This window comes from Cricetulus griseus, chromosome 4, assembly GCF_003668045.3.
Source record: "Cricetulus griseus strain 17A/GY chromosome 4, alternate assembly CriGri-PICRH-1.0, whole genome shotgun sequence".
NCBI classification, from domain to species: domain Eukaryota; kingdom Metazoa; phylum Chordata; class Mammalia; order Rodentia; family Cricetidae; genus Cricetulus; species Cricetulus griseus.
Genome location: NC_048597.1, coordinates 57,754,986 through 57,780,169, shown reverse-complemented (window position 1 = coordinate 57,780,169; position 25,184 = coordinate 57,754,986). Strand labels below are relative to the sequence as shown.

The following is a 25,184-nucleotide window of genomic DNA, read 5'->3' as shown; positions in this document are numbered from 1 at the left end:
TTTCCTGTTTCACTTGTTCAGTTAAATTTTTATTCATACTTTCTGCTAATATGTAGTTATTGAATTATAAGAGTTCTTTGTATATTTTGATTATTAGTTCTTTATCAAAAGTTTTCAAAATTTGCTTATAATTTTTTTTTTACTTTATTGTCTATTATCTTTTTCAGAGAAGTTTTTAATATGAAATTCATGAGTCATGTTTAGTGGTATATCTAAAGAGTTCTTGTTGATACTAAGGTCACTTGTGTATCATCTTTTAGGAGTTGCAATGTTGTACAGTTACCTGTTAAAAGACATTTAAAAAAATCAAGAATGTTTTTGCTATTCATTCAAATATTGCTATTTTGGTGGTCTTTTAATTTTAAGCTTTTAGGTTATCTAAAATTTTCTTGTATTGAAGATGCTTCCTCTCCCCCAGTTTTCTTTTTGTTGTTTGTTTTGTTTTGTTTTTGCTTTTTGAGACATGATTTCTCTTTGTAGCTTTGGACCCTGTCTGAGTACAGGGATTAAAAACGTGTGCCACCACCACCCTGTTCCCCCAGGTGTTTTTGGTTTTGGTTTTGGGTTTCCGTATTTTGAGACAGGATTTCTCTGTGTAGCTTTGTAGACGACGCTGGCCTCAAACTCACAGAGATCTGCCTGCCTCTGCCTCCCAAGTGCTGGGATTAAAGGCACTACCATCACTGGGCACCCCTAGTTTGTTTTAATATATATCTCCATTCAACTTTGCCTGTGTAGCACATGTCTGTCTTTTAATTACATATGATTTTATAAAGTGTTTCAGAGCCTTTGTTTACTAATTCTATCACCTGGCATTTCTGAATTGGTTCCTATGGACTGATTTGCCTCCCTGAAACTGGACCAGTTTTCTGATTCCTTGCATGCAAGGAATTTTTCACTGGCTACCATACACCATTGTTCATGACGACAGAAGTCCTCTCCTTATACCTGTGGTGGATAAGAACTCCATTGGAGTTCATGAGTAAGAGATTACCTTGAGTCTCAGATAAGGCTTGGACTTGGGACTGCCTTGTAAACATTGTTGGAAAGAGTATGGGAATTTTTGAGGTTTGGATTTACTGCATTTTGCATTATGAAGTGGCCATTAGACTATGGAAACAAGGAGTGAAAGGTTTTGGCTCAAAGGTGTTATGTTTGGATGTCAAGTTGACAAAGGGTAGAGTTGTCAATTTGAGATTTAGATCACCATGGTAACAAGTGATGCAGACATGCTTTTGAGGGATTATTTAGATTGGGTTGAAGTGGGAAGACCCATCCTAAACATGGTGGTGCCATTTATTTCATGGGCTGGGATTCCAGACTGAATGAATAAACAAGAGAAACTATGAACCAAATTAAACCCTTTCTTTCTTAAGTTGCGTTTGTCAAGCATTTTGTCACAGCTATCAGATAACTAAGTAATAACCTCTGCTGTTGATTCTTCATGAAATTCAAGAGAAATGTTAATGTTTCTGTAACTCTGTTAACCATTTGAATCCCAGATAGTTTCTTAACAGTATTTTCTTTTCCATTAGAATTAGTAGGATTTTCTCTTGAGGATAATTCCCAGTTGTTGAAGTAATCAGTGGCTGTTTGTTAATATTACATATCTGAGCTGTCACCATGGAAAAATCATGTGCTACACTAACTAGTTTTGTAGGTTAGCTCTTACTTGTTGAAGTTATGTTTAAATCAATAACATACAATTTAAATCATTGTATGTATATCAATTGGAAGATTCCTGGTAGAACAGAGCTATAAAGATTTATTTTTTATGTATATATTTTGCCTGCATTGCATTTTTCACCCTGTGTGTCTGCAGTGCCTGCAGAGGCTGGAAGAGGCATCAGACCCTGCTGAACGACAGTTGCAGACAGTTGTGAGCCACCATGGGATGCTGGGAACGCAGCCAGGCCCTCTGCTCTTAACCACTGAGCCATCTCTCTAGCCCACATTTATTTATTCTTTAAGATTTAATATTCTCTTCTAAATGTAGTATATTTTGGTGATTTGAGCTAAATAATTGTGCTTTGTATGATTTATATTTCTCTAATTTTGTGGCATAATACTGAGAAAAACACCAATTTAAAAATGCATCTTATGCCCTCAAATTGTCATTCTGGCAACAAGAAAGGACAGTAACATTTTAGACTTAGCAGATATCTAACCATTAGTTTCATTTATTAGTCATTGAAAATGAAATCTGGAGCCGGGCGCTGGTGGCACACGCCTTTAATCCCAGGACTTGGGAGGCCGAGGCAGGTGGATCTCCGTGAGTTCAAGACCAGCCTGGTCTACAAGAGCTAGAGTCTTTGGAGTCTACAAGGCTCCAAAGCCACAGAGAAACCCTGTCTTGAAAAAAACAAAAACCACAACAAAAAAAAAAAAAAAAAAAAAAAAAGAAAATGAAATCTGGAGTCAGACAGCACCTCCTTTTCTGTAATTATGACACTGGATAAATTGTTGAAACTGTGTATTCCTTATTATCAAATGAACAGTGCAGTGATTTTAAAACTGATCTCTGAGATAATTTGGATTATATAAACTATAATTGTGGTTTTTTTTTTCAAGAAAACTAAGCCATTGCACCTATGCAGATCTAAAATGAACATAGACCATGATTGTATTCTATTTACCGAGAGAACCAGCCCACAAAACCTTTGTTAACTTAGGTTCTTTTAGGCAATATTACCATGAAAGTATCAAATTAGGAAAGAAATGAGTTAATGACCACTAAGGCTGTGGACTTTTAGTTATCTTCCCATATTAAAAAAAAATTCTCCTATTTGATAAAAATCATTAAATTAGAATATATAACTTGGGGGCTGAAGAGATATAGCTCAGTGGTAAAGCACATGCTTGCTCTTCCAAAGGACCTGGGTTCAATTCCCAGCATCCACATGACAACTCACAACTGTCTGTAACTTCAGTGTCAGAGGTTCTGACACCCTCACACAGACAGACATGCCGTCAAAACACCACTCAGTGCACATAAAATTAAATAAAAAGAAAAGAAAAAATAAAAAAGTAATTTCTTATTTAAGTTCTATTTACATGCTATTATATTGCTATGTATTTAATGTATTTCCATTTAATAAAAATGTTTAACCTCTTCCATAAAAAAATAAAGAGAATATATGCTTGACGTCTTAATTTTTTCTCTTATCATTTTTTATTTAAAAATAAATTTAATAAAATTGTATAGTGACAAAATAATTTTAAATTAAAATTTCCTACTTAAAAGCGAACAGAGACACATTTTCTAGCGGGGAAGATCTTATTGCCATTAGTAATACTTAAACCAAGGAGAGGTGCCGTGGTTCTAAATATGGTCTCACTGGCGATGAGAGCAGAGAACTGCAGCAAGACGTCTTAATTTTTTTTGATAGTGATTTGAAGTATGTTCTCCTAAGTCAGAGTTTCTTAATGTGACTATTGTTTAAACATAGTCATTCTTCTCTGTGGAGAGCTGTCTAGTGTCAGTAGGATGTTCAGTAGCAACCCTGTATTTAACCACAATGTATTGCCAGTAGACCCTGCCTGTCAGCTCTGTCAGCAGATATTGCAAATTATTTCTGGGGTGGAGGACAGCAAAATAATCCCATGTTGAGAAACATACCTCAGATATGAGTGCCCTTTTCCTTCTTACAGTATTGAAAGATGGTGCATTTTCAAGCAGAACACCCATACGCATAAAATGGACAAATAAAATTTTAGAGAAATTCACATTTATTTGTATTTATGTGTATGCCACATGGATGGGTGCCTTCAGAGGCCCAAATAGGGCATCAGATCCTGAAGCTGAAGTTAATAGTTGGTTGTAAGTCTCCCTGTGTATATCAGGGAAATTGACCTTGGTCCTCTAAAAGAGCAACAATTGGTTTTAACAGCTGAGCCACCTCTCTAGCTCCAAGCCCTACTTTTAAATGAAAGCTTAATGTGAAATGCCACCATTCTCCATTGATGCAGGGTTATTTGTTTCATTTTTATGTTCTGATCCTGCGCAAAATTAAATATATAGGAAACTTTATTATGGGGCTGGGTATCTCTTCGGGTACCATTGTGATGAAATCAATGATTGTAGGTTTAATATTTAAACTAATGTTATAGGCTTTTAAGAATTCTAAATCAAATTGATCTTAGGAAACACACACACACACACACACACACACACACACACACACACACGCTTGCACACTCAGGATGAAACAGCAAAAGCATGCTCCCTTACTCACCATATATAGTCAGTGTTATATTACTTTATTGATGGGTTCTACATGAAGACAATAAGCACCAAACTTTGCCACAAAATGCAAATCTTGTCTTTAGCTTTACATAGAACAGCTGTTCACAACCTGTGGCTTGTGACCCCTTTGGGTCGCCTAAGACCATCAGAAAACACAGATTATTTACATTAAGATTCGTAACAGTAGCAAACTACAGTTATGAAGTAGAAAAAAAATGTTATGGTTGGGGTCACCACAACATGAGGAACTGTATTATGGTGTGACAGCATTCAGAAGGTTGAGAACCACTCAAGAACATTATTACAAGGCATAAAGAAGTGATATATTGGGGTTGGACAGATGACTCAGCAGTTAAGAGCACTTGTTAGTCTTGCAGAGGAACCAGGTTTGTTCCCAGCACCCACATGGTAACTCCAGTTCCAGAGGATCTGGCCCTCTTCTATCCTTGGCAGGCACCAGGCACAAATGTGGGACACATACATACATGAACTCAAAACACTCATGCACATAAAATTTTAAAACTTTTAGAGTAACGTATTTACTTAATTTCTGCAAATAAAAATAACACATGGTTTAAAACCAATTGAAGACAGAAAGAGCTGTCTAACAGAAGTATACTTCTGGGAATAATTAGTTACAAAGAAATATTTAATTTCTTAATATTTGTTTAGTATATGTGTTGGCATGCTGTGGTTCGAGGACAGTTTGCAGGAGCAGGTTCTCCTATTATGTGGGTTCCAGGGATTGAATGCAGGTCACCAGACTTGCTGGCAAGCATGCTTACCTGAGGAGCCATCTTGTTTGTCCCAGAAATCATTTTAAATAAAAATCTTTCCTTAGTTTTTGAAGAGCTGAGAAATTTTCCAGTTTATGATATGAATGTCTTAAATTGGTAGTAGACTAAATTATACTAAAACTTTAAAAAAATAACCCTTGCTAATAAATAAATATATTACTTTTCTGATTGCTTGGGAAGGTTTGGTTGTTCTCTTTGTTTTTTCTTCATTATAAAATGTCTTTGTATTGTCAGAAAATTCTAGTAATGTTTCAGAAATGCCAAATGGAAATGGTTGTACAAGAAAAATCTTTTATGGATGTGTTTTAACATTTTTACTGGGCTTAGTTCATTTTACTGGCTTAGACCACTCAGGCTGCATTTATGTTTCCTCTGTGTTTTAGCCTTTTCTTCATGTGCTATATACAATGGGATGTTTTGTGGGAAGGATTTTAAATATTAGAAATAATGTTTTTTAGTGTAAAAAATTAATCGCTGGAAAATATTTTTCTGTTTTTAATTTAAGCTGATTACATATTATGAGGTCCATAAGATGTCTTTAAAACGCCAACCTTGCCGTAGGGTCATTCTAAGAGGTTTCTTTTCACTGGTCATAATTAGTCTAATACGCTTTGTGAATGCTGAGCTGAGCACCTCTTCAAAACCCATCCCTTTAAACCATGTTCCGATTGTGTGAGAGGCCCCCACAAAATACCATTTGGAATTCTTGGTGGCCCTCTAGTGGGAAAGTGAAGAAAATATTATATTGAAAATGTCTCATGGGCATATGTATAATAAATATAGTTTAAAAGGGCATCTAAATTATACTTGAGTTGCTTAAGAAATAAATAATTTTGGAAGTAAAAAGAATGTGGATTGACTAGTATTATCATGTGGGAGGTTTAACTTTATAGTTAGAGTTTTTAAAGACTTGGGTTTTTGTTGGTGGTGGTGATGGTGGTGGTTGTTTGGTTTGGTTTTGTTTCTTTTCCCGAGACAGGGTTTCTCTGTGTAACAGTCTTGGTTGTCCTGGAATTTGGTTTGTAGACCAGGCTGACCTCCAGCTCACTGAGATCCACCTGCCTCTGCCTCCCAAATGCTGAGATTAAAGGTGTGCGCCACCACCACCTGGCTAAAGACTTTTATAAAATGTTGGAATAGTAAGCAGTATATATTATTGGCAGAGACTATATACAGAAATACACCTTCTAAGACTACAAATATATGAGCTACATTTTCACTGACATATTCTTTTTGTTGTTTTCGAGACAGGGTTTCACTTTAGCTTTGGAGCCTGTCCTGGAGCCTTGCTCTGTAGACCAGACTGGCCTCGAACTCACAAAGTTCCACCTGCCTCTGCCTCCCAAATGCTGAGATTATAGGTGTGCATCACCACCACCCAGCTTCACTGATGTATTCTTATACATTTAGAATTTATTATTTAAAGCTTTGTAGGAAAATAAAGCTGGACACTTTTGAGAGGTGAATTGTCCTATAAATTTTGTTTAAAGCATGTCAGAAATAGCTTGAAACAATAATGGAAAATAAATCTTTTTTACCAGTACATAAACATAATACTTACACTATAAATTTATAAAAGATTTTTTAAATTATGTATTCTTAAAAGTATAGTTTTCATTGTTTTATTTTTCCCAGATAGATTTTCTTCTGTCCTTTGAAGCTAGTTCTTTACATGGGCTTTGATGGGGGCCATGGGGCAGTACCAGCAGACCTAAATCACAGCAGGGGTGTTTCCTGAGATCCAATTCCTGACCACCCTGCTATGAGTGGCACAGCTCATACAGTAGTGCAGTGTGACATAGCCCTTGGGAAGCATAGAAGTGTCAAAGAATCGTCCCTGACTGCAGCAGCCTCTACTGTGTACCAAATGACAAACTTTTTCAATGGTCTTGTCCTTGGTCATGTACGATGCCCAGCTTATGCATCAAATTAGCTTGAGTTTCTCCCCTGGTTTCCCTTAGTGATGGACTGTGATGTGCAGATGTAAGCCAAACAAACTCCTCTGAAACCAAGTTGGTTTTGATCAGTGTTTTATCATAACAACCAAAAGCAAACTAGGAAGACACCTCAGCTCCGGATACTTAGGAAGTTAGCTGTGTGGCTGCTTCACAGTCATTGGACATCAAACTTTCCGGAGTACATTCTGTTTTGTTTTGTGTTTTTTTTCCCCTATTTATTTATTTATTTATTTATTTATTTATTTTGAGACAGGGTTTATCTGTGTAGCTCTGGCTGTCCTTGAACTCACTTTGTAGACCAGGCTGGCCTTGAACTTGGAGATTTGCCTGCCTCTGCCTCCCAAGTGCTGGAATTAAAGATGTGTGCCACCATGCCTAGCTGAAGTACATTTTAAATAAGAAAAATACTTTAGGCGTGTGGTTGTGGAGCACAGCCCTAATCCCAGAAGTGGGGAGGCAGAGGCAGGGAATTCTCTGATTTCAAGGCCAGCCTGATCTACAGCGTGAGCTCCATGACAGCTAGGGCTACACAGAGACACAGAGAAACCCTGTCTCAAAAAACCAATGGGGGAAAAAAAAACAAGAAAAATACTTTAAAAATTATATTTCTATTACAGCTTGGTAATGGTTATAAATAGATTCATGACCATGTGGATGCTTGAGGTCTGGGCTGCTACCTAGAGCCCTGTTAGTGTCTGAGGGCCACCCTGCCACCTGGGGCAGTGGTGACATCCTGACCCACCTACTGCTGGCGACCATGTCTGGGTCTGTGTTGAAGTCCGTGATCCATGTTGCCACCACAGGTCAAACAAAGCTTGGGTTCTGGGCCATAGCCTGTGGCCATGTTGGTGTCTGGAGGCTGTGGCACAGCCAGAGACATCCTGATCTGAGTGGCTTGTTCTGCCACCGAGGAGCCACTATGCCTTCCAGACCCAAGCTACTGCTGAGGGCCATGTCTGGGTCCATGGTCTGCTACAGCTAGTGTCTCTGTTGATGTCTGTGGCCTGTGTCATCACAGAGGTCTTAGGGACCATTCATGATGAAGTCAGAGGCCATGCTAAGCTGACCCCCTCCTTCACTGGCCCTGTACCTCACTGGACATTGCAGCAAGAGAGCTAACCCTGACCCTCATGGGAGAGCTGGCCACCCCAACCCAGGAGAGATGGCCCCACCCCCTCACCATGAAAGAGGGAGAACTGGCCCCAGTGGCATAGGTATAGGAGAGCTGGCTCCACCCCTTGCCTGAGAGGGTCAGGCCCACAGCCGGGCTTTGGGTTGGCTCACCCTAGCATCTACCGAATCTAGGATCTGCTAGAGCTTGTGAAGGGATCTCCTTGACTTGGGGCAGGGAGTTTTGGTGAGAGTCCAGTGATGATAGTGTACCAGAAACCAGAGGCCTTAAACCAGACCAGTGACTTATTGCAAAAGAGCATTTGCAAGAAAAGCTGATTGGAGAAAAGGGTACACTATGTGACACATCCGGGCTCCCGGTGCCACCAGGACAGATGAAGAGGTAGGTACTGGAGAGGTGAGAAAGACAGAGGAGCCAAGAGGAGTCTGCTTTTTCTTTTCTTTTCTTTGTTTGCTTGCTTGTTTGGGTTTAAGTTGTTTTTTTTTTTTAACTTTAAAACTTTAAAAAAAGTTCTTTTGGGGGTTGAACAGAATTAGGGTGAATGATGTGAAATTCCCAAAGAATCAATAAAGAAAGTATGTTAAAAATACATTTAAAAATTGATTAATGGGCATTTTACACATATACAATTATAGTATGGAATTTGTGGTAAATAGGTGATTTTCAAGAGATATTCCATTCATGGTACTGGAGAGATGGCTCAGTGGGCAAGAGCACCTGCTGTGCAAGCATGAGGACCGACCTGAGTTCAGATCCCAGCACTCAGGCCCTTTGCAAGCTTATTCTCAGTGTCTGCAGGAGTGGAGACAAGGATCACTGGGTCTTCCTGGCTGCCAGCCCATCTCCAGGTTCAGTGAGAGCCCTGTGTCAAGGGAATAAAGTGGGGAGTAATACAGCAGAAGACCTGGTGTTCTCTCTTGTCCTTTGTGCAAGTGTACACACACAGAGAGAGGGAGAGAGGTAGGAAGGGAGGGAGTATACACACACACACACACACACACACACACACACACACAGAGAGAGAGAGAGAGAGAGAGAGAGAGAGAGAGAGAGAGAGAGAGAGAGAGAGAGAGAGAGTTCACATAGGTCTGTGACTCCTTACTCTGCCTCCTCATCATATCCTTAAAGTAATAATCTAGTGTGGGGATTTTGGTTTTTCTAATTAGAGGCCATTGGGTAGAATAGTTAGTTTTCCTATCTCATATAATTGTGCCCTGTACTGTTCCTCCCTAATTGGGAGGAAAACAAAAACCAAAAACTTTACAGTGTAGATTTGAACAATCTGGCCGACTGGCTTTATTCAGCTAACTCATGCTTAAGGCTGAGCTTACAAATAATTAAATACTAAAAATAGCAGCAGTTTTAAATGAATGTGCCTCCCCTGCTCTCCAGTATAACCAGCTTGGAGGTAAGGGGCTGTTACAGGTTCTGACATTGCTTCATTGAGAGTCTGTTGTAGTTCTAGACATAATATAGAAAGAAGAGATAGGAAAGGGAGAGGGATGTGGTTTACAAAGCCAGTAAGTGTCTGCTTATGTTTCACTGATTGTGTCTGTCTTAGCCTGTGGACTCTATATATAGTAAGAAAGAATCAGAAGCCTGGTAGTTAGCTTTTAATAGCCTGTGTATTAGAGAAAGGCAAGGAAAGCAGTTGGTAGTGTTGAGTGAATCAGTGTGTACTTTGACTTTATGTATTAATTTTTCTGAAGTCATTAATTTCATAAGTGCTATCACTAAATCATTCGTCCATTTAGTAGAAATACAAGATAAATGAAAACAGGCATTCTTTAAAAAGATAGTATGTTTATTATACAGAGTTATGTGCTTTGTAATGGTGTTTCTGTTCAAATGCATGGAGCACTTTGACCAAATTCACTTCCTCTTATTTGTTCCTGTCCTCTCTCACTAGTCTACTTTCTCTTCACAGCCCCAGGTCTATTTTGTGTCTGTCTGTGGTAGGTGTGTGTATCTACGGGCAAATGGATAGAATTGGAGATTACCATATTTAATAAGCCAGACCCAGAAAGATACGTATTGGATGTGTTCTCTCACATGTGAAACCTAGATTGATTGCTTGTATGTATTTCTCTCGCATAGTACTCTTAAGACTTAAAACAGTGTATTAATAAGAGTGGAGAGAGCAGAAACCCTTGTTTCAGATTTTAGAGAAATGCTTCCAGCTTTTCCTCATTTAGGCTATAGGTTTGTCATAAGGCTATTAAAATATGCTTCTATTCCTAGTTCTTTGGGGGCTTGTTTGTTTGAAACAGTTTGTCTGTGTAACCTGGCTACTTTAAAGTAGCCTTGGAACTCAGGAGCCAGCTGGCCTTGAACTAGAGATCCACTTGCCCGTGTCTTCTGAGTTCTGAGATTAAAGGTGTGCACCATCATTACCTAGGTCTTTGGGGGGTTTTAATCATAAAAAGATATTGATCTTTTGTCTGAGGCCTTTCTAGCATCCTTTGTGATGATTATTGTAATCAGACTTTTTTGTTGGGACTGTCAGTTCCCCAGTAATGACATGGAGACTTCTTATTAATTATGAAAGCTCAGCCTTATGTTGGGCTTGTTTCTAACTAGCTCTTATTACTTAAATTAACCCATACTTTCATTCACTTACTTCATCTCCATTATGCCTATCCTGGTTATTCCACATCCAGCTGGCAGCTCCTCTACCTCTTCCTCTTCCCAGTGTTCTCTCTACCTGTAAATCCTGCCTAGTTTTTTATTAAACCAATCAGAGTGACACATTTTCACAGTGTACAAAAAGATTATTCCATAACATTTTGCTCTTTCTGTCTAAATAAAAAGGAAAGGTTCTAACTCCAACAATGCGAAACTATATACAATAAGAACAATTACCAAGTAAGAAATACATTAATAATGTCCACTCCATTTGTATTTAGCAAATTCAGAGAAAATGCTCTACTATCTATCCTATCTTGATGAGTTCAAAGTTTTGTGCCTAATTTACTTTTTATTAAGACTAAAGAAAACTGTAACTATTAATTATCTAGTGCTTTAACTCCCTCAAAGACCTGAGAAATATATAATATTACCTGCGTAAATAGGAAGTGCAGAGAAGGCAACATCAAAAATTATAGAAATGACAGAGACATCTGGCTGCCTGGACAGTCACCCAAGGTTCCTCTGTAATGTTGGGGCATCCATCTTTGGCCTATAGGCCTAGAATATATGACAGACTTTTCAGTGAAGCAGGAATTTAAAAGACCATCCTACCTTGTCTTGAAAAATTTGGCAGTCTTATCTTTTTGTGTCCTGCTGGTCCAGTTTGTACAGTATATTGTCAGCAATTGAGGCAAGGGCAGTTCTTCAATGCCCATCATCCTTTTTTTGAAGTAAATTGGTGTTGCCAGGAGCAGGTGTGTCTTGTGTAATGAAAGGCCTTATGCTATTAAAACATTTTAAATGCATATTCTGTCAGTCCTTTAAGTGTTTGAAGGTTACCTATCTATCTAAAATATATCTCTGTATGACCTTGAAAACATACCTAACATGACCGTAAGTTCCATTGTTATAGATGACTATTAACCTGTTTTTATAATCCTAAATAGCTTTTAAGGACTAAAACTTAATACATTTTCAAATGAGCTGCATAGGTGCAATACTTTAAACAAGAGTAGAAACATAGTATAATAAAAATAACCTTAAATTTGTATCAATATACAAAAATCCATACCAGTGTAAAATATTTGAGACGAATGGTTGTTCAAAAGTAGACTCCACAATCTACCCTCTTAACCCACCATTTCTATGCCATAGTTTCCCTTCAGAAAGAGATCCCTGAATTTAATCTTTGTTTAGCTTTCTCCCTGACTGAGACCCTTAACAATTTGTAACTAACTCCCCCTAAATGATGACAAACATCCAAAACCCACTCAACAACCAAAAATCCCATCTCTTGGGAATGTGGACCCAGAGTTTTCTAGATTGCTTCCTGTTGTCTGGGGGGGGGGTGGCAACATCTTTAGGAGACCCTGAGAAAATTAAGTTAATGATCAAGTCCTGGGAGATCTAGCTGTTTTCTAGTCTTGGTGTGATGGGAGGGTGCAAGGCTTATCTGGTGTCTGGCTAGAGTAGTCTGTGAGGCTAAACTGTGAGGTTAGCCAGCAGCCTTGAAGCTGTTCTGAATGCAGAACTCTGAGGAAACTGCAACAGATGCTCTCTGAGAGGCTGGATCACTTGGGCCACCCATTTCCCTTGGTCTCTGGTTTCCTTGCTCTGTAAACACACAAACGTTCAAAGGTAACATACCTATCTGCATTATATACCTATCTGAACTGTATGTTGTACACAAGCCAGTCAAAGATGATTTTTTTGTTGTTGTTTTATGTTTGAGTAGGTAAAATATATGTCACCAGTCTTGTAGTTTTTCTAGATTTATTTCCTTATATCTGTAGACAGGATTTCAGGGGATCTTTCTCAATCAAATCTGATCTCTATCAACCTTTTGTTTTCTGTGAAAACAAAAGCATAACAACCGTAACATATTTTTATTTCCATTTTAAGTTAATACAATTAAAAATATATATAGGTTGCTTTTAGTAGTTTAGATAACCCACTGTGTCTTAGTAGCTATTGTCCGCTCATCAGCAATCAAAAATTTTTAAGTCAACAAGATACCATATAGGATCCATCGTTATGTGACTTATTCCTTTTTATTTTATTTTTTCTTTAAAGACTTTATCTTATTTATAAACTACTTTTTCTATGACTGCCTATAGCCATTTTTTTTCCCTTTTAGAGTCTACACCAAAGTTTTCAACCTGTTTAGAGGTTTTTTGTTTTTTTTGTTTGTTTGTTTGTTTTTTGTTTTTTGTTTTTTTTTCTTCGAGGCAGGGTTTCCTTTTGTAGCTTTGGAGCCTGTCCTGGCACTTGCTCTGGAGACCAAGCTGACCTCAAACTCACAGAGATCCGCCTGCCTCTGCCTCCTGAGTGCTGGGATTAAAGGCGTGCGCCACCAACGCCTGGCCTGGATCAGTCTTACTCAGCATTTGTAGCACTCTCTGATTGCCAGAGTTTAAACTGGTATGTCAGTGGCCAGGGGAGCTCAGCTTAGCTCATGGTGCTGGTGGCTGGCTCCAGCCCGCAGGCAGCAGCCAATAGCTGTGCCTCTGTATGCTGTCAAGCACCAGCCCGCCTGAGAAACTCCAGGACTAGAAAACCACATCTTTGTCCAGAACTTTTCTTAGCTTTCTCAGGCCCTTGGATACTTGAGCCCCCACATTAGGCGCCCATTTGTAGTCCAATTTTTTCATTGGGACTGTTGGCTCCCCAGTAATGACATGGAGACTTCTTATTAATTATGAAAGCTCAGCCTTAGCTTAGGTTTGTTTCTAACTAGCTCTTATAACTTAAATTAACCCACATTTTTAAATCTACATTCTTTAATGTGCTGATTACCTCATTTCTATTTTGCCCATACTGGTTATTCCACACCTGGCTGGAGAGTCCTCTTCTCTTGTTAGAGTCCGCTTTACCTAGAAATCCTTCCTAGCTGTTGGCTATTTAGCTTTTTATTAAACAAATCAGAGTGGCACATCTTCACAGTGTACGAAAAGATTATTCCACACAGATTATGATTCCTGTCATATGATTCTCTTTATGTGCCAGCTTCTCATTACTAATCTCTATATGTGGACTATCCTCACTTCCTTGCAAACTTGGTCAGGGTGGAATGGTGTGCATGTATGTGTGCTAATGTGTTGTTGAATTCAGTGTAAAAGTATTTTGCTAAAAAAAAAATGTGCATCTGTGTACATTAGGGATAGTAGTCTGTAATTATTCTTGTTGTATACTTACCCAATTTTGATATCAGGGTAATACTGACTTCATAAAATGAATTTTTCTTACTGGTAACATGGGAGATATATATGTCTGATAGAATTTAGGATTTTATTTTATTTTTTTTAAGATTTATTCACTTATTATGTATATGGTGTTCTGTCTGCATGTCTCCTTGCACTCCAGAAGAGGGCATCAGATCTCATTATGGGTGGTTGTGAGCCACCATGTGGTTGCTGGGAGTTGAACTCAAGATCTCTGGAAGAGCAGCCAATGCTCTCAACCTCTGAGCCATCTCTGCAAGCCCGAATTTAGGATTTTAAAAACACTACTAGTTGGGGTGGAGAGATGCTCAGTATGTATTTGCTCTGCTAAGCATGATGACTGGAGCTCATATCTCCATAACACATGAGTACAGTGGATTGTGCCTGTGATCTGTGTCTTCATTACTGTTCTGTTGATGTGATAAGACACCACAATCGAGGCAACCTTTAAGAAAGTTAGTTAAGGGCTTACATTATCAGAGGGTGAGTCTCATGATAGGCAGCATGGCAGCAGGCAAATAGGCATGGTTCTGAAACAATAGCTTAGAGCTTACATCATTATTCACAAGCACAAGAGGCAGAGGGAGAGACACTGAAAATGACATGGGCTTTTGAAACCTCAAACCCACCCCCAATGACACACCTCCTCTAACAGGCCACAGCTCCTAATCCTTCCCAAACAGTTCCAATGACTGGGAACCAAGCATTCAAATATATGAGCCTATGGGAGCCATTCTCCTTCAAACCACCGCAGCCTGTACTCCAGCACTGGGATATAGATATCAGTGGTTCCAGGTGCTCCCTGGCCAGTCCAGCTGAAACTACAATCTTCAGCTTCAGTAAAGCCTTGTCTCGAAAAAGAAGGGGGAGAGCTGAGTGAGGAAAGAGTCCCCTCACTCAGCTTCTGGCCTCTCCACACATGTAGCTAACATACTCACTCCCCGCCCCCAACTCCATTTGGCAAAATTAGCCAAAATCAAGTTTAGACTCCATTTTATTGATTATTTTTTACTGTATTTTATAATTCTTATCTATTATAACTTCTTTGTTCCAGCCTTCAAGACTAAAAATAAATATTCCCACAGGCTACCTTTGAGTTAGTTTGAACATACTGAAAAGTAATGAATATGTCCCCATACCATTAAAATATAGTATTCAATGCTACCTTGAAACCTATCAGTAAACATTAATAGGTAACTTAAAGTGTTCTTATTTAAGAATACTCTTTTACATATACACACCACATACATGATACAAAATACAAGTGCACAGTATACTTGAACACCATTGTGCTTTGCTACACAAACCACACTTTTAGAATCCACACATCAGTGGAGTTCTATATTATTTAGTTTTTGTTGTTCTGTGCTTCACTTATTTAACTTGATCTCCAGTTCCACCCATGTTGCCACAAGAGTTTCTCTGTGTAACAGCAGCCCTGGCTGTCTTGGAACTGGTTTTGTAGACGGGGCTGGCCTTGAACTCAAGAGATCTGCCAGCCTCTGCCTCCTCAGTGTTGGAATTAAAGGTGTGTGCCACACGGTGAAATGTAGCATTTTCATCCACCTAATTATTAAATGGAGTATTTTGCAATATGTACTTGGTAAGTCCCATCATAAGAGCACATAACAGTATCTTTTTTTTCCTTTTTAAAATTTAATATACAAACAAGCTTGCTTCACATGTCAATCCCAGCTCCCTTTCCGCCCTCCCTCCCCCTCCTGTCTCCTCCTTTCCCTCCCCAGGGAGGGTGAGGCCCTCCATGGGGGATCTCCAAAGTCTGTCATATCCAGGGCAGGGCCTAGGCTCTCCATATGTCCAGGATGAGAGAGCATCTCTCCATGTGGAATGGGCTCCCACAGTCCATTCATATGCAAGAGATAAATGCTGATTTACTACCCGAGGCCCTATAGATTGCCGAGGCCCCCTCACTGACACCCGAATTCAGGGGGTCTGGATCAGTCCCATGCTGGCGTCTCAGCCATCAGTCTGGGGTCCATGAGCTCCCCCTTGTTCAGGTCAGCTGTTACTGTGGGTTTCACCAGCCTGGTCTTGACCCTTTTGCTCATCACTCCTCCCTCTCTGCAACTGGTTCAGTTCAGTGCTTAGCTATGGGTGTCTGCCTCTGCTTCCATCAGCCACTGGATGAAGGCTCTAGGAAGGTAGCCTCTCCACTATTGCTTAGATTGCCAGTTGGTGTCATCATTGTAGATCTCTGGGAATCTCTAGTGCCAGATCTCTCCTCAAACCTATAATGGCTCCCTCTATTATGTTATCTCCCATCCTGCTCTCCTCTATTCTTCCCCAGACTCAACCCTCCTGCTCCACCATGCCCTCCTCTCCCCTCTTTTCCTCCCCATCTCTTTCTCCCAGTTCCCTCTCCCCTCCCCCAATGCTCCTAATGACAGTATCTTTTCATCTTAGTTCATAGCTGGCAACTGATGAACATACAAAGGCAAATGAAAATAGATGGAAACATGAAAACAATCACATATTATTGTGCTTGTGTCACTGAGGAAAATGAAATGCTCTTCAGTTATAGACCAAGATTTCCACTAACTAGAAATAGGATGTTTTCATTTTCACAAAGATTATTTGCAACAAATACTAGGTGAAATTTACCATTGTAGTATTGTGGAATATTATTTTAGATGTGTAAAGGTATGTTACTTTTGTTTATGCTGCCATTGTTTAACAATGTAAAGATGTATGCTTAATTTTCTAAAGATGTGTTGCATTAGTTTTAGCTTAACCTGTCTAAGGCACCTGGTTGTCTAACAAAGAGCTGAATAGCCAACAGCTAGGCAGAGAAAGGATAGGCAGGGCTGGCAGGAAGACAGAGAATACATAGTAGGAGAAATCTAGGCTCCAAGGAGTGAAAGAGGGACACTCCTGGGCCTTAAACCCAGGCAGCCACCAGCCAGACACAAGCAGTGAAAGTAAAAAGTCCCAAAGCAAAAGATGGATGGGTAAGCAGGTTAATTTTAAGTTAAAAGAGCTAGCCAGAAACGTGCCTAAGTTAGGGCAAGCATTCAGAACTATTAGTCTCTGGGTCATGATTTGGAAGCTGGTTGGTGACCTAAAAGAAAAGGCCTGGTACATTGTAGAAAATACAGTTCTATGCACAGAAGGTTCTGCAACTTCTGCCAGAATGTGTTCATTGTGCATAAAAGAGATTCCAAACACATTAGCAATTGATTCCTATCCCCTGTTCCTGGCCAACATCTCTATTTTCTGGATCTGTGTGTTTACTTCTCTGAACATTTCTTATAAATGTAGTTTTATAGTGTGTAGCCTTACTGGTTTATTTTGGGTTTTTGTTTGTGTTTTGTCAACTTGACACAGGATCATCTGGGAAGAGGGAACCTCAGTTGAGGAATTGCCTCTCAGATTGACCTGTAGGCAACTCTGTGGGTCATTTTGATTGATGATTGACATGGGAGGGCCCAGCTCACTGTGGGTAGTGCCACCCCTGGGCAAGTGGTCCTAGGTTTTATTTTTTTAAAAAAAGGCAAAGCAAGCGTTTCTCCATGGTCTTAAGTTCTTATCTTAGTGATGTACTATTATCTGGTCACATGAGCTGAATAAACAGCTTCTCTCCCAAAGTTGCTTTTGGTCATGGCTTTTATCAAAATAGAAAGCAAATAGTAGCCTTTGTGTTTGCCTTCTTGTATATAGCATAATGTTTTCAGATCTCTGTGTTGTACTGACTATTTTTATGTCAACTTGACACAGGCTAGAGTCACTTTAGAATAGGAAACCTCAACTGAGAAATTGTGTCTACCAGATTGGCCTGTGGGCAGATCTGTGGTATATTTTCTTGATTAATAATTGATGTAGGAGGGCTCAACTCACTGTGGTTGTTGCTACCCCTGGGTGCTAGAAGAAAGCAGGCTGAACCACCCATGAGGGACAAACCTGTAAGTAAGTAGCATTCTTCCATGACGTCTATATGAGCTTCTACTGTCAAGTTCCTGCCGTTTGAGATTTTTCCTGACTTGCCTCAGTGGTGCACTACAAACTGTAAAATGACATAAACCCTTTTTTTTTTTTTTTTTTTCCTGTTTACCGCTCTAGAGGTGGTTGGACCTGGGAGAGTGGAGCAGGTAAATGAGACAGACTTAAGTCTCATTAGTAAAGTGTACAATCACAGGGACAAGCCTCGATGGTGGGCAAGCTACACATGGTCAGCAAGATGCATGGGGCAAAAACTAACAAGTAAACTCTCTCCTATCCACTACACCTAGGAGGAACATGGAAGTGGAATCCAAGAACAATTACTTGTTTTGAAGAAACAGATCATAGACTCTTGTTTTGGTTTCTTGTAATTTTCTCACAAGGACTCAGAAATCTCCTCACAAGACTCCATTCTTGGACTGTGTTCCAATCTCCGCCCCCCCCCCCCCCAGTTATTTTTGGTCATGGTGTTTATCACAACAGTACAAGTCCTAGCTAAGACATGTATTATAGATCTGCAGTTCATTCTCTATAGAGATAGTATTATATCAAGAATGTTTGGTTTATTCATAAGTTAATTGGCATTTGAACTGCTTTGGGACTACTGTGAGTAGTGCTGCTATAAGCACTTGTGAGTTAAGTTCTAAGTGCTTATTTTCAGTTCTTACGAACACTTCATTCTTATGTCTGGGGTGGGAGGAGGGAATTTAAGAGCCATGAGTATTTACGAGTATTTCCACCCAACTGAGTAATGTATTTATCTACTGCAAAAAGAACTTTCTCTGAGGGTTAAGAGATTCGCTAATCTGTGTTAAGATAAGAACTTGGGGTACAGTTTATTATTATGTACACTTAGCATAATAATAATACTAGGTTCTCCTATAGGGACTATGACCTAGACAGCCATGGGTTTTTGGTCCCAGTAATGGTAGCAGGTATGGGTTCTGGCTTGTGTAGCAGTCAGGAAACTGTTTTGCCTGCCTGTTGGTTGCTGTTATTGCATTCATACCACTATTACACCAGAAGGCATCTCTTGCTAGGCCACTCACTATTTTATATTGAGCTAATATTTATGTTCTTCATTGACAATATTTCTTTTTGTTGTTTCTGTGCTCTATTTTTTCACTGAAAATGATACTAGGTTACATAAAGACACTTTCATACAAGTATATAATGTACATTTGAGCATATTTCTCCCATACAGCACTGTCTTCCCCTTCTCTTCCCCTCTCTCCTCTTGTTAGTCATCTTTGTTCCCCTAAATTCTTTCACACCATGTGTACTTAAATGATTTTATGTATTTATGTGAAGTCTAAAAATCACAAATGAGATAAAACATGTACCGTTTACCTGCCTGAGACTGACTTGCCTAATTATCTCCAGGTGCATTCATTTTCCTGTAAACTTCCTTCTTTATAGCTAAAAGAATTCTCTGTATCTACATGTGCATACATTTTCTTTGTCCATTCTTCTGTAGGTGGATATCTGACTTGGCTCTTAAAACTATTGTGAACTCCATATGGAGTTGATATTTGTGCAGAGTGAGAAATAGTTTTATTCTTCTACATATGTATCATTGATAATGTTTTTAAGATTATTTTCTAGAAGTGGAATTACTAGGCAAAGAAATAAAGATATTTTCAGAGCCTTTGAATCATTACCATACTGCCCTCCAGAAAGACTTAGTATGAATGTGGTGAATTTTGCACATTTTTCTTCATGCTGACATCTTTCCTGCTTATTTAACAAGTTGAGCATTTTCCTATAAGTTATTGCCCCATTTGTGTGACTTTTAAGCATATTTATTTGTGTTTGCTAACTATTCTTTTCTAATAATTTGTAAGAATAGCTTTTAGTGACCAGTAATAGTTTGACTATTTTATTTCCTGTTATACCTTATTTTTTCTTTATTGTAGGTTAATCTGAGTGTGTTTTATTTTGTTTAAATTTTTTGTAGAAAACAAATATAACCTACATTGAAAAATGCACTATATTTTTCCAGTTCGTATTATTATAATTCATTTTTATGTGTTGTGAGATAAATTGGTTTTTAAAGGTTATGTTAGACTTTTAAAATTATATTGCAACCACTCACCCCCCCCCAAAAAAAAAAACACCCTCAATCCTATAGCACTTAGGAGACAGAGGCAGGCAGATCAATCACTGTGAGTCCCAGGCCAGCCTGGTCTACAGATTGAGTTCCTGGACAACTGGCTCTACACAGAGAAATCCTGTCTCAACCCCCTCCCCCCAAAAAAGGTTTTTATAGGGTTGAGTGTGGCAGTGCACCCCTTTAATCCCAGCACTTGGGAGACAGAAACAAGCAGATCTTTGTGAATCTGTATTGGAGGCCACCCTGGTCTACATAGTCAGGGCTACAGAGTGAGACCCTGTCCCAAACAAACAAAAAAGATCAAAAAGAAAAGAGAAATATGTGTCTGTCTATCTGTGCACAAACATTGATTAAGATTATCTTGTTAAGTAAAGGAAAATGCTATTTTCTGCTGGGCTAATTTTCACTTCTGAATTGAAATGGCTGACTGCCTTATTTTTGTGCAAGTTAACTGAACAAGAAACCAGACAAATTTAGCTATATAAGCAGATTTTCATGCTGACTTCATATTATATGTAATTTTGGATAAGAAAGAAATGAACAAATTAATATTTAAGCTTCTATTGCAGTTTTTAAACCTTTATCAAGACTTTTAAAATAATCCTGTTTCTCAAAAATTTTATGAATAAAACAAACCATACAAAACACTTTTATATTTCTTATACTTAGTATTTGAATAGTTATGAAAATCATCATTTGGTTTTAGGGTTTCTTCATATTTACTAGTTTTCTTTACTTCACAGAAGTACCGGTATCAGGATGAAGAGGTACCTCCTCCAGAGCACATTTCCCCACCAGTCACTAATGAGGTGCTAGGACCAGAATTGGTTCATGTCTCAGAGAAGAACCTGTCAGAAATAGAGAATGTCCATGGATTTGTTTCTCATTCTCATATTTCACCAGTAAAGGTAGGATAATAACTGTTATTATTGTTTATTGCTATAACATAGATGTTACTTTTGTTTATAAATAATTGTTCAAGCTCATGTAAATTCCCCACTCTTTGGATTGGTTTTAGTTTTATACTCATAAAGAATTTCATGTTATTTAATAGTATTTCAAATTCCTTTTTAAACATTTCATTAACATAATGTTTGAAATTCCATTTGTGAATTTTCTTGGTCTTGTCTTTTTCTTCATAAATAATCAGAATCCTGAATGTGATGTTTACCTTTAAAGTTCTACTACATATTTAGGGTTATAATCAATGTACTGTTTTGTATATTTTGAACTTTATATAACAGATTCATATATCAACTTGCATTTTTGTGCACATTATATTTCTACAACTTATTACTTAGGTTCACAGTCTAGAGTTTTCTATTTTATAAGCATTCATAATTTTCTCACTTTTAATTGGTATTGAATTATTTTCAGGTTATTGGTAGCTAAAAATACAGGAGAGACACATAGGACCCCTCTCCCCCCATTAATGGTGCCAACTATGATATTTGTATAATTTCTACTTTGAAAAGCAAGATACGCCGGTCGTTGGTGGCGCACGCCTTTAATCCCAGCACTTGGGAGGCAGGGGCAGGTGGATCTCTGTAAGTTCGAGACCAGCCTGGTCTACAAGAGCTAGTTCCAGGACAGCCTCCAAAGCCACAGAGAAACCCTGTCTTGAAAAAACCGAAGGAAAAAAAAAAGAAAGAAAGAAAAGCAAGATACAGGCTTTAATTGGTCTGTATTCTCATAAATGCAGAGTGGCCTATTTTTCTTTTGAAGTGGCATCTCATTGTGACGAAAATGTACTCACCCGTTTTTTTGCTAGTGAGCTGGGATACACTTACCAGTCAGGCTTCTTGTTTTGGGACTTGCCTGCTTGACATTTTTGTTTACTTTTGTATGGAACATCATTTTGGCCAGTTTGTAATTGAGTGAGGTTTTTGTTTGTTTATTTTTTAATGTTTCTTTGTTGTTGTTATCCAAACCCCTCCATGTTCTGATAGCAATTCTTTAGGTTTATTGTAAGTATTGTTTATAAACATTTCTCTTCCTTCCCTATAGCTCAGACTCACCTAGGCTCTTCAGTCCTCCTATTTCAGCCTCCTGAGTGCTACTGAGATTACAGGCCTGGTCCACCATACCCAGTACTGTATCAAGTGTTTTTTAAAGTTTGTGGAGAAGGTTATGAAGTTGCCCAGCATGGTGCCATACACTTATAATCTCCATACCTTGGAAGGCTGAGCTAGATAGAGAGACTTCTGCAAGTTTAAAGTCAGGTTTGTGCTACATAGTGACTTCAAAGCTAGTTTGGACTACATAGAGAATCCCTTCACTCCCAAAATAAAAGAAGATTAAAAATTGAACTGGGTGCAGTGAGGGATGGTTTCCCTGCAGGATATAACAATCTTGCTCCTCTCCTGGAGAAATCCGTACAGCTGAGCTCTGTTCTGTTCCCCTGAGTGAGCATCCTAGCAGAGCTCGGCTGAAGGGGAAGCCCCTGCAGAAATGTAGCAGTCTCCTCCAGCTCTGGCAAGTTGCTACTTTTTCTGCTACAGCCTTGCTCAAAACATCTCAGCAAGTTTCTTCTGGTCTTCTGTTCTTCTCTTCTGCTCAGCCTTGTTCAACCCCTCTGAGGAAATGTCTCAGCAAGGTTTTTCTTCTCAGTCCCCCTAAGGGACCAAATGTCTCTGCAGGTTCTATTCTGTGATGGTAAATGAAGGTCTTCACCCGAGACTCTTTTGAGAAAGAGATTTATTTGAGAAGGAGGAGTCCAAGAGAGTGGTTGCCTCTGCCGTGGTGGTAAAGGACAGCCAGCAACTGAACAGGCAGAGGGGCTTATATAGGACTTCTTAGGGGCAGAGTTTTTCCAGGGAGAGGATTTTCTGCTCAGGGATTGGCTACTTTAGTGGGTCAGGGCAGAGATGGTTCTGATTTCAGGGCCAAACTTGTGTTTCTTTCAGTGGTCCTTTTTACCCTTTTGGCTCAAATTTTAGGGCCAGCGCTTATTTCTTTCACTGGCTCTGATTCTAGGGGCAAAGTGTGTTTCTTTGGCACTGGTTTGAGTCAGGGTGTTTTTCTTTTGTTCTGGGTTCTTTCCCTGGCTCATGTTTCAGATCCTGGGTGTGTTTCTTTCATGGGTTCAGACTCAGGGTGCTCAGGGATTGGTTGGTTTCCTGCTCAGGGATTGGTTGGTTTTGTGTTTCAGTTGGTCAGAGGTAGAGTTGGCTCTGATGTCAGGGCCAAAGTAGGCTTCTTTGGCTGACCCTTTGGCCCTACAACCATAAGTTATATGCAGAGGATCTAGCACAGAGTCATGCAGGCTCCACAGTTGCTGATTCAGTCTCTGTGAGACCCCATGAGCTCTGGTTAGTTAATTCCATTCCGAAGGCTGAGCTCTCCAGATGGCCTTGGCCCCTCCACCACCATTCCCAAAATCCTCCACCTCTTTTGCAGGTGCTCTAAGAGAAGAGACCTGATGGAGACCTAACTTGGACTCTCTCTCCAACTCCTGTTTGGCTGTAGGTCCCTGCATCCTCTCCCTCCCATCAGCTGATAGGCAAAGCCTCTATTAATATTCAGGCATCTGTACTGGCCTGCCCTTGGAGTCCTGATAAGATACATCCTCAGCTGCTGCCACTGAGAGCACTACCTGTGCCTAGTCACTATATTCCCTTTGAAAAGGGCCCTGCCCACGCTCCCATCCTTCTCTCTCTCCTTCTCTCCCACTCCGCCTCTCTCCTTCTCTCCCTCTCTCCCCTTCTCCCACTCTCCATCTTTCCCTCTCTCTCCCTTCCTGCCTCTCTTTACTCTCTTACGCTGCTCCTGTATCCAAGCCTCTCCTGCCCCCTTTTTACAATCCTATTCCCCCAATAAAAAACCCTTCCACTTGAACTTTGTCGCATGGTTTCTTTCTCTTATGCACCACTTTTTTTTTTCAATTACATCACTTTCTGATGATAACTGGACAAGGTACCTACTTATCTATGAGTATAGAAGATCATCATTAAGAATCATTCATTGATTTCTTTTTTAAAAAATCTTTTCCATCCATTTGCCTGCAAATTTCATGGTGTCATTTTTTTTTAGCAGCTGAATAATACTCCATTGTGTAAATGTACCACATTTTCTTTATTCTTCAGTTGAGGGATATCTAGTTTCTGGCTGTTGTGAATAGAGCTGCTATGGACAAAGTTAACCAGGTGTCCTTGTGGTAGGATGGAACATTCACTGGATATATGTCCCAGAGTGGTGTTGCTGGGTCTTGAGGTAGATCAGTTCCCAGTTTCCTGAGTAACCTTCATACTGATTTCCATAGTGATGGTACAAATTTGCACTCTGACCAGCAGTGGAGGAGTGTTCCCCTTGTTCCACATCCTTGCCAGCATGAGCTGTCACTGGTGTTACTGATCTTTAAGATGGAATCTCAAAGTCGTTTTGATTTGCATTTCCCTGATGACTAAGGATGTTGAACATTCTCAGCCATTTGAGATTCTTTGTTGAGAATTCTGTTTAGAACTGTACCCCATTGGATTATTTGGTTTGCTGAAGTCTAGTTTCTTGAGTTCTTTATATATTTTGGATATTAGCCCTCTATTGAGTGTGGAGTTGATGAAAATCTTTTTCCCATTCTGTAGGCTGCTGTTTTGTCCTTTGACAGTGTCTTTGACAGGCCTTACAAAAGCCTTTCAGTTTCATGAGGTCCCATTTATTAATTCTTGATCTTACTACCTGCGGTATCTGTGTCTGGTCAAGACTTTACCTAATGCATTCAAAGCTATGCCCCCACTTTTTCTTACATCAGGTTCAGTGTATCCGTTTTTATGTTCAGATCTTTGATCCGATGGGACTTGAGTTTTGTGCAGGGTAATAAATATGAATATATTTACATTCTTCTACATGCAGACATCCAGTTAGACCACCACCATTTGTTGAAGATGCTTTCTTTTCTTTTTCTTTCTTTCTTTTTTTTCTGTTGTGTGTTTCTGGATTCTTTATTTAAAAAAAGCAGATGTCCGTAGGGGTATGGCTTTATGTTTGGATCTAATTTGATTTCATTGATCAGCGTGTCTGTGTTTATGCCAATAACATGCAATTTTTATTACTATATAACTCTGTAGTGCAGCTTGAAATCAGGGGTGGTGATACCTCTGGAAGTTCTTTTATTCACAATTGTTTTAGCTATCCTG

At 39.3% G+C, this 25,184-nt stretch overlaps 1 protein-coding gene across 8 annotated transcripts in view; it reads left to right on the top strand.

Annotated features, from left to right (window-relative positions):
* The window catches only part of Dlg1 (discs large MAGUK scaffold protein 1), a 204,465-nt gene that overhangs the window by 50,415 nt on the left and 128,866 nt on the right, over positions 1 to 25,184 (top strand). For all 8 annotated transcript variants that reach the window (XM_027412872.2, XM_027412879.2, XM_027412878.2 and 5 more), the window contains exon 5: positions 20,796 to 20,960. In XM_027412872.2, coding sequence (XP_027268673.1) covers positions 20,796 to 20,960 — 165 coding nt within the window. The remainder of the gene's footprint in view (positions 1 to 20,795; positions 20,961 to 25,184) is intronic.